Consider the following 10546-nt stretch of genomic DNA (forward strand, 5'->3'; position numbering starts at 1 on the left):
ACTCTGGTTTGTTCATTCGAAGGTTGAAACCAGTGTTGGTAAGTTTGTTCTCTGGGAAAGAATTATCTCACACATATATTACTGCCATTGTCTGAGTCATGGTAACCAGCTAACGAACCCCCGCATGAACTAATTGTAATGTGTAAATCAGTCGTGCGAGTGAAGATGTGATGTGTAGGATGTGCAGAATCGCAACAAACATCCAATAACACATGTCGCTGTATGTTGGAAATAAACTTGAAAACACAAAATTTGAAAGCAAAAATCGGCACTAATTATTGTGTTTGTGATAAAAGTGATAAAAGTGGGATTATGCTATGTTCTGTGCATTGAGTTGCGTCAGTCGAGCAAGGAAAAACCTTTGCGCATGCTTGGACGGTTGGATTGAAGTTGGATATACATCAGGGACTCTAAACTCATATCGAAAATACAAATAAGTATTTTAGATAGATTTCTTTTGTGATTAGTAATAGTGCAAGAATAAGGTGAGATTAGCACGAATCGACTCCATCATCGATTTAATTTTGGAACATTAAATTTTTCCATATTTTTCATTTCATCAATATGAGAGTATTTCGTGTAGTTGAATTGCTTTTGTTTTTGAATTAGACTTTTGCAATTCATTAATAGCAAACATTACTAGCAAACAGATAAAAAACAAACATTACTAATATAAGGATCTGGAACACATTGTCCCTTATGTTAGTTCCATAGTTGCTACTTTTCGGGATTACTGGCCAAATAATTAATTCAATTAGTAAGTATAAAACAATATCTTAGTTATTTTATGAGCGGTCCAGTGTAAACTATTTGGAAGCGGCCTGCAATCACCATTGAATGATCTTTGTGCGAATATAACGAATAGGACATTCAAAACGATATTTATTCTAGTATGAGTTGTTTCCGTTGCATAAATTCTTTTGCCACCCAATTAGCTAACACTAATTTTAATGTTGTCTAAAAGAAAATTGCGTCCCCAACAGCGTTGATTCCAGGCATTATTCAAATGCAAGTTACTTCCAACAACTTTGGACGGTTCCGGACGATTCCGGACGATTTAATCGTCCTTGACGTTGTTGCTGTAATGTCTTGAAAAGACTTTGAATTCCTGTGAAATACTTGCGTCTAAACGGTGCCTGAGATACCAGATACGGACCGGAACCTTGGATGCGCTGCATCATTACTGAGGAGCATTGTTAATCGTCAATACACGCAAATCCTGACTGAGTATTAATACTTAATGGTGATCACCATCTTTCGCCGACTATTCTAGTAAAATTTACTGCAAAACTAATTGCTTTATTGTCGGCAAGTGTGAAATGCTTTCCATATTCAGTGTATAAATACACATAATCCACTGCATATGGCACACGACAATGTACGTTGTATCGCCTTGGTAGCGACTCTTGAACAGAATGAATGAATGAATGAATAAAGTGGGCAGTACAGTGAAAGATATCGTATCAAAATAATACCGAAGAACAATAATTTGAAAGAGTGGAAGGAGGGATACGTGTACGTTTTTTAGAACTGCCGTATTGTTTTTGGTTATCGATGCCCTCGGGACCGCTATCTATTATTAGCCAAAATAGCGACTGATCGCTTCTATGGGGCTCATCATACACCATGCGCATTAATAAACACGCTTTACAAATAAAGAAAAGCAAGATGCCATAAGCGTTTGCAAATGAATAACCACGAAACTTGCAGATTTTCGGAAAACAGTTTCGTGTGTTGTAAAAAAATATTCAGCTTACTTTTCGATTGTTTGCAAACAAACCACGCATTAAATGTCAAACTGGCTTCCAAAATGGCGCATTGTGAATGTCATGCATTTCCCTATGCGCCTGCACAACCAGCTTAACCATTTACTTCAGTGTTTCATACACGCTAGTGTGCGTAACGTCCATTGCAGGGGCAGTGCATAAAACTTGAATAAAAAATTGAAACAAGATATTTTTTATTCTGTTTGGATCATTTGAGAGTCTCCGACAAACCATTTGTCATCCAATGCTTAATTGCGTACGTTGGATTTCCAATTAATTAATCCTGAACATAGAACTTGACATAACTTCAAAATATTAACTCACGAATTTAAAGTTTTCTTGTTAAATTAAATGCCTTATCTTGAGACAAATGAGTTAAAGTTTGTTTTCCATTTCTTTATGGTCGATATACATATGTCAATCAACAAATAAAATACTACATATGGAAGGATGTCACTGCAACGAACCCTGCAATATTCTTTGTTACTGCGTATAAGCATACGCATGCGGAAAGAAAAGGAAAGATATATATAAATGCAAGAAGGAATACAGAGAGCAAGAAGGAAAAATATGTCAGCATACCAAACGAAAGCATACTTTCCTATTGCTCAGCATTTCGTTTAAAGCTGCTGGTGCAGATTACGCCTGTCTGCGCGCGTATTCAATGCATTTGTGTAATATTATGCCCATCAGCTATCGTGTGACAATGTAGTGATTGTGCGGAAAAATGTGAAACTATGGTGTGTACGAGCGATAATCCCTGTGATCAGTGATCAACATCACCATGAATCGCATTTCGAACCCCAGATGCTGCCACAAGCTCATTTAGAATCTTGCATTTCTTTCGCACGCTCATGGTGCATTATTGCGTGAAAGTGAGTGCGCATTATAACCACCCCAAGCATATCAACAAAATTCCATGGCTGATGTGTGTTGATCGAAGCAAGTGTGTGCGTGAACGGATTGGTACCTTTTGGTGCCGAGCAGTTCTTTTTAAGCCCTATGTTTTGTCGCAGTCACCAAATCAAACATATAAAACCACGGAAAGGGAAGGACAAATATGGGATTGTGTATGAAAAACTTTCCACGCCAAGCATACATGCTTCATAATTAAGGAGCGTTTAGATTCCCGTTGGTCGGTGTAAGCTGGACATTCGCGATGATTCATCTGCTATGCTCCATGCAGAAGTTTCATTATCATTGTATTGACTTATCGGACGATAGTGAATTCCAGTGTGTCATTTGTGTTGAGTGAAAATAATAATACGAGCAAAGTAAGCCGAGAAATTATGCACACATGGCTTCGTCGGACACATCATTTTCCTCGACGGCAGATTCGACTCGGAGAAGATCGACATTTTATGTGCCATTGACAACCGCAGACCAGTCATCTGGTGGAGGAACTGCCGAATGCAAAGATGGTAACACAGAGAAAACGCTTGCTGCAGAGAAGCGAGGAAATCGCACAGGAACAGCAAATACTTCCACAGCAGATGACATCAAACATGCTTCCATGGAGAGCATTTACCATCCAGACCTCAGCGGGTGCAGCTTCGGTTGGAGTTTGGATGAGTCGGGTCAGGACAATTTGGAACCAGTGGTTGGGCATAGTGATCACGAGAACAAACTGAAACGATACGGTGTGGTTTTAAACGCTAGTGTAAATATCGACGACGATGAAACAAAGTGCCATCAACAACAGACGCCGCGTCATCACCAATCCAACACGTCCACACCGATTCGATTGGGACAATCGCGAAGCCGCAGTAATATCTTATCCACCAACCTGACGAATGAAAGTGGAGTTACAACAGAACCCGTACCACTAAGCCGTGGCGGTGGTGTCATCTACGGTTTAATGAAAAGAGACCCACCGCTAAAAAATGTAGTACTGGCAGCGAAAGATAAATCAAAAACATTGCCACAAAACATGTCCCTTGCTAGTGCTATGCCAGTGAAGAGTTCATTTCTACTCCATTCCACACCACGCATTTCGTCGGAATGCTCGTCATCGCTAGATGTTAAAAACTGTGGCAGCATAGTTGGACAGTCACCCGAATCAACTGTACCGGCGATAGCATCTATGTTTAGCCCCAAAAAATCACTTAGCTTCATTCGGAGAACCCATTCCACCAAACTTTCAAGGAGCAATTCGCTGCTGAAAAGTCTTACGTCCAAGTGTGTCGATCAAAGTGCGATTAATGCTAGTCTGCTGCAAGTGCCAGTGAAAGAATTGGACTACGATCGTTTGTGTCGGATATTGGACCATCCGGCAAAAATAGATCAAAAGATTAGAGACATGTTTATCCTGTGCAAGGATGAAAAAGAGGAAGAAAATGCTGTACATTCGGGTAAGTTTGGTGAAAAAAGTCCAAACATAGCGATGAGCAAAATGCAATCAATTTTCATATAATCTTGATTCACAAAGTTTGCACGCGTAGTACAATAGAAACAGAGTTCCCAAGTAAATGAAATAATATCACGTTATATAATATAAGAATGGGATAAAATGTGAAGTAGAAAAATGTTCCCAATAAAATATCTTGTTTTGATTTGTTGCATAAATGATTCGACTTGTAAGATTTAATACAAGAAGTGTTTTATCGTAACAACTCACTGCACTGTATAGCTTTTGAGATTAATGGTGAAAATTTATTTGCTTACTCGTTTTAGATACTTCGTACGAAAAGGCGTGTCGCCGGGGATCAGCTCCGAACACGCCTGTAATGGGCCAAAAGGTGGAATCGTCGTCAAGATTTACGAATTTCTTTTCCAAAAGGTGTGTGTATTGGTTTGCCGGAAAATCCGGTTTCACATCCTATCAATAGTGTCGTTTTAACCTTTAGCTATTGTTATTTGGTTTATCGTTTTAGGTCCTTTCGATCAATACCATTAAAACGGACTAAATCGGTTATCAAGCTGGACCGTTCCAAGCGTGGCCAGGGAGGTATAAGAGGGTCTAGATCGCACGAAAGTCTGCTGTCGAATCATACAGTGATGTCCACCATTGATTTGTCCGGTATCGGCATGATCGAGGTAGTACCGGTCCATGCATCGGTACTTGGCAGACGCCATTGCTTTCAGGTGCGTGGAATCGCACGCGGGGAACGCTATTACAGTTGTGGTACACGTCAAGAACGAGACCTATGGATATACAGCTTGCGAAAATCCATCGCTCCGAACAAACACATCGTACGGCGTCTGGATAACTCGTTGAAAATGTGGATTTACGAGGCAAAATCGCTGCCACCGAAGAAGCGCTACTTCTGTGAAATTTACCTCGACAACACGTTGTACGGCCGAACGTCAGTAAAACTGCGAGCGGATCTTCTGTTTTGGGGTGAATTTTTTGATTTCCCCGATGTTCCGGGAGCGAGCACTATAACCGTGAATGTATACCGAGAGGCGGATAAGAAGAAAAAACGCGATAAGCATGTGCTGGTTGGGTCTGTCGCAATCCCCATTGAAAAAGTAACTGCCCGTACGTTTACCGAAGATTGGTACCAAATTGTAATGGAGAAGCATGACAACAGCATTATCAAAAGCACATCCAAAGATCCGACACCAACGCTTAGAATCAAATATCGATACCAATCGATTGACATCCTACCTTTGGATGCGTATAAGGACTTTCAAGGCTTCATGAAGGAAAACTATAAAAAGGTATGCGAAGCAATTGAACCAATTATTGGCGTTAAAGCTAAGGAAGACATAGGGCAAGCGTTGGTACTGCTAATGCATTCCCAAGGAATGGCTGCCGCATTTTTGTCCGATGTAGTTGCGCTAGATCTGTTGCGTGTTGACGACCAACGATTGACGTTTCGCGGTAATTCGCTAGCCACGAAAAGCATGGAAGCATTCCTGAAGCTCATCGGAGAACAGTATCTGCAGGACACATTGTCCATACCGATAGCGGAAATAATTGCGTCTGATCGAGATTGTGAAGTGGATCCTACGAAGGTGAACGGATCATTATCACGTCAACAGCAGGCTCTTCGCCGAGCAGTCAAATCAGTATGGACAGCAATAGCAGAAAGTAGCCGCATTTTTCCGGTTCAATTGCGAGACTGTTTCGCTACATTTCGTGAACGGTTGCAAGATCTAAACCGTGAAGATATGGCCGACAATTTGATAAGTGCTTCTATTTTTCTGCGTTTTTTGTGTCCGGCCATACTGTCACCGAGTTTGTTTAACATTACGAACGAGCTACCATCTGCGCGAGCTACACGAAATTTGACCCTGGTGGCCAAGACACTGCAAACGTTGGCAAATTTTACACGCTTTCAGGGAAAGGAGAACTTTATGGAATTTTTGAACGATTTTCTTGAACAAGAAGCTCCCCGGATGACGCAGTTTCTTTACGACATATCTTGTACCGATTGTAGCAGCGAGGACAATTTTCTAGACTGGTCGGGTTGCATTGATCAAGGCAAGCAACTGTCAATTTTACATAGCTTACTGTCCGAAATAGTGCTTAAGCTGTCGGCGGAAAAGCAGCACGAAATTCACCCACTGCCAGCTATACTTGAATCGATTACGAAAGCCAAGGAAAATAACGCACAAACGGAAGACGATCAAGATTGTGATGGAAAATTGCAGCACACTTATAAGCAAGAAAACTATGCAGGCAAAAATATCGGAACTGGAACCAATAAGCTAGGTCTCATGTCGGCTACATTTTCTGGCAGAGATTTGAGCATTTACAACACTGCCGAAGCACAAAACGTGCTAACGCCGAAAAAACATCATTCATCGAATGGTTCATTGCATCGCTCAATCGGAGCTTCTAACAGTGAACTAGTTACCAGCTTGAAGCTATTGAACGGTGTGCCAGACAAAGGCATCAATCCACTTACTACACCGGTACAACACATTCACGGTACGACGAACGAATATAGCTTCAATCACCACCAACACAGTAACAGCAGAATGAACATCATCGGATGCGCTAGTCTTCGATCGTATTCAACTACTGCTGGGGCTGCATCGTACAGCATTGGAAACAATATGGCCACAAATAGTCTACGAAGCGAAAAGGACAAAATTAACAACATGCACGGTGATGTACGGGCAAGTACATTGCCACGATATAACAACTATACGACAAGTGTATCCGTCGGTGAGAATAATTGTTCCGTTGGTAAACCAATAGGACTGGATCGCGAAATGAGCGAAAATACAACGCCCAATACGACCAGCAACAACCTTATTCAAATCGATATAGATCCGAGCAATCCTTTCCATAGAAAAAGTCCCACACCTTTGTTGAAGAATCTTTCCTACAGTCACTATATCGCTAGCAACTGGAATCAGAAAGGGTCTCAGCAAAATCTTCTAAGTCCTGCCTCCGATCATAGCGATTTGGAAAAAAATGCCCTTAACTTAGGTATTCCGCATAGTGAGACAGGTCGGGAACAACAGTACGGTCAGTGTAACTACACGGCAACTACTGTTACCCAGAAAACCTCAAGTGTTGCAACCTTATCGTCATATGCGCCCCGTCGTACCACGGTAACAACCAATCCTTCAAAAATGCCAATGAGTCTAGAAGATTTGGAAGATCTGCTCAACTATGCCGATGAACAAAAACAAACTTCCACGGGCGAATCAGGTCTTAGCGCCAGCATCGATGGCAGTGGTGGTGCGTGCGAACCTACCAACACAAATGTCAAAGGTCTGCTTGGCTGCAACGGCAGCAGCGTATCAATTAGCCAAATTTCAAACATTTGCAGTTCGGGTTATCAAAGCATCCCAAACCAATCCGCTTGTTCGAGCCCGGGTGAATTGGCTGGCCAGCAGCGAATAGAATACATTAGCAACAAAGCGCCACCGCCACGCAAATTAACGACCACCCTTATTGGGTACAACACAGAAAATGGAATTGATTTATGCTTGAATGACCGCACAACTACCAAAGCAGACCTGCCGGCGTCCAGTATTAACTTGCAGCTATTTAATGATCGTGACCAAGGAACCACATCACATATTACCGATCGTCGTCGTGATACAGAGCACGAAACACCATACAAACAGAGTAATTCTAATAGAATTTTAAACAACAATTACGTTGATAGTGCATATGATGTCATACCATCGTTAAAAAATCCCCTGTCTGGTGGAAGTGCAATAGTTAGTACCGGCCATATTCCAGCGAAGGTACATTCGCGCAATGTCCAACCAGATACTGTCGAATATTTTGGGTCCAGCCGCATTAATGAACATTCGCGAGCGAAAAGAATCATTGTGCAAGGTGTTCGCAGTTGCGGCGATAGTATACACAGTGAGTCGAGCAGTGATGAACGATTCAGCAATACCACATCAGAAAACTACACCGAACACGACTCTCTAACGACGGCCAACGTGTCGTCAATAGAACGAAATCCCGTCTCAATCAACAACGGGAACGATTATAAACCTATTGCCACTGGTCTGTACGGACGCCGACTAGGAAGCAACCGTGTGCCACGGACAAATCCTTTGATGCAGGTAAATTATGCTATCAGTTTCGCAATTCACCATTGTTGTAATATATTTTTTAACTATGCGACTATGCAAATTTATCCTAAAAGTAGGTTGAATTAGGTTGAAAATAATCAACTCTAGCCACAGTTTTGCATGTCAGATTAAATTGGAGCACAAAGCAGTATCGCATGAATTAAAAAAAATAGTAAAAAATCGTTTAATACAGGGGCGTTTTGGTCCCTTTATGTCTTCTCCTATTTGAAGAAAGAACAGATTGGCGAATAATTGTTTTGTTTTGACTGCCGCAGCATAGCATGCCACGATAGCAGACATAATGTTATGTAATGTACAGTGTAACCTAACGGTGAAGATCGAAGACAAAGTAATCCTGGCCAGTCCTGGACCACTAGACGAACGGAAGACGGCTAATCCTGAACAACGTGGAATATGTTTTGTGGACAGTGTTTGTCGAGATCTGACCAGCAGATGATCTCCCGGAAGGACCTAATTGTAGAAAATTAATTTTCGGATGGATAATAACAACGCTTTAACGAATACCTTCAAACTCCCTATTGCATGCTCTATGCCTCGAAGGAGCTTCTTTTATCCCAATCTGTGTTATCTTTCTCGAAGCCTCAAGCGGTCCTACTTCGCCTGCCGTTACATATACCAAGATCTTTGGTCATGATAACCTTGTTGTTTGCGGCATTAAACGCTGTGTTTGCTTTGCATACTGCATATTCCGCCCCTATTTGTGCTATTCTGTAATTCCGGTTAGTTGTCAGCTTGTTTTGTATATGGAGAACGAGTTTCATCAGGCGCGAGCTTGCCTGCTTACATTACACATGCTATCAATTTGCTCGTTGAATTATTAACCATCGTTGGTATTATCTTCTTTTAGTACAAAAAGGATGACAATACAGCGGAGGTCCTTGGTCAAGCAATAGGTGACAGTGCCGGTGGCGGCAGCGGCTTTCAACAAAATGGACATCGGGATCATAGTTTCCCAAACCGCCACCATCGACGGCTTTCATTAGAGTGCGCACGGACACTATCCGACAGCTCTACTGACGAAACCGAAAGTGGTAATGCAAGAACGTTCAATGCGAATCACCACATTCAGCAGCATCACCTAGTTAGCACTACGGCACATCACAACAGCTTAAGGGAAACTGAAAACAAACGACGCAGAAATGGCAATAAATCGGTCGAACAATGCGAGCGAGAAATTCAACGACTGCAAGCATCGTTAGACTCCATGCGCCAAAAGCTGGAAATGTCCGAACCAACGGAAGGGAGTGCCGACAAACTGGAGGCCGTAGCACAACACAGCGACAGTAAGATTCGCAGCATAATTGGAAGGTATGCATTATTATGATGTGAATGTGAATGAAATAAGTATTTTTTATATGCCTTTTATTTAATTCGATCAATTGCTATAGGGCAAGTTGTTTCAATTTTAAATACGATAGAGTGAACACAACTCATTAATTAGCAATTCCTTTCCGAAATTCCAGACTGCTTACCATGGAAGAGGAATTACGACAAGAACAGTACAAAATGTCCCTGGTATTGTCTCACAAGCAGCGGGTAATCGAAGCGCAAGGACAGCAAATTGCGGCCTTGGATGCGGCCAACAATCGACTACTGTCGGCATTATCTACACTGCAAAACCGATATGAAAGTCAATCTAATCAAAGTGATGATACCTCTTCGTCGCACCCCAACGCGGGCGCTTCTTCTTGCTAGAAGTTTACAGAAGCATGTATGGGTTGTAGTTTTGATGTTTTGTATTATCAACAGTTTTATAAATGAGATGCTCTCTAAATTACCTAAAAATATTGTGTTGTTTAATTGTTGTTTGAATAATATCATTAATATTTGAAAAAAAAATCCAAATGTATCAGGTAGCGAACAGAAGTTTTATGTTAGCCATCCTATATCAGAAGTCACCGTAAAATGAAATGAAAGTCTAACGATGAAGATTGAAACTAACACGATCTCTTCGGTTATCCTGGAGGTTCAAGCTTTCGGCCAGTGAACAAGCAACTTAACATGACGGACTTTGTTATTTGAAAGTGTCAGCTGAAATCCTTTGAATCCTCCAGCACTTAGTTTTCAAGAAGGTTCCGATCAAACATTTCTTTGCAAATGGTTACGGGTAAGGTATTACCATAAATCGCCATAAATTACCATAAATAAACCAAATGCTAACAAAACAAAAGTTTTGCGTAGCGATAGGTAAGGCTGGCCATCCGACAGGACTTTGAAGTTTTTTTCCTGAATGTTCATTAACAGTTGGTTGCTGCTATTTTTTT

The 10546-nt window shown here is 41.4% G+C and overlaps 1 protein-coding gene across 1 annotated transcript; it reads left to right on the plus strand.

Annotated features, from left to right (window-relative positions):
• The first annotated feature begins 3063 nt into the window (after positions 1-3063).
• Positions 3064-9977, plus strand: LOC128712637 (ras GTPase-activating protein raskol). The gene is made up of 5 exons (XM_053807527.1): positions 3064-4117; positions 4440-4545; positions 4640-8252; positions 9130-9590; positions 9746-9977. The coding sequence occupies exons 1-5, from the start codon at positions 3064-3066 to the stop codon at positions 9975-9977; spliced, it is 5466 nt and encodes a 1821-aa protein (XP_053663502.1).
• The last annotated feature ends 569 nt before the right edge of the window (positions 9978-10546 follow it).

This window comes from Anopheles marshallii, chromosome 3 (assembly GCF_943734725.1).
Source record: "Anopheles marshallii chromosome 3, idAnoMarsDA_429_01, whole genome shotgun sequence".
NCBI lineage: Eukaryota > Metazoa > Arthropoda > Insecta > Diptera > Culicidae > Anopheles > Anopheles marshallii.

What these genes read in the sequence shown, in the direction of transcription:
- LOC128712637 (XM_053807527.1), top strand. Translation starts at nt 3,064, where the DNA reads ATGGCTTCGTCGGACACATCATTTTCCTCGACGGCAGATTCGACTCGG. An exon ending in ACGAATTTCTTTTCCAAAAG is followed by an intron (nt 4,546 to 4,639) that starts GTGTGTGTATTG and finishes TTATCGTTTTAG; the next exon opens with GTCCTTTCGATCAATACCAT. An exon ending in ATTCGCAGCATAATTGGAAG is followed by an intron (nt 9,591 to 9,745) that starts GTATGCATTATT and finishes CCGAAATTCCAG; the next exon opens with ACTGCTTACCATGGAAGAGG.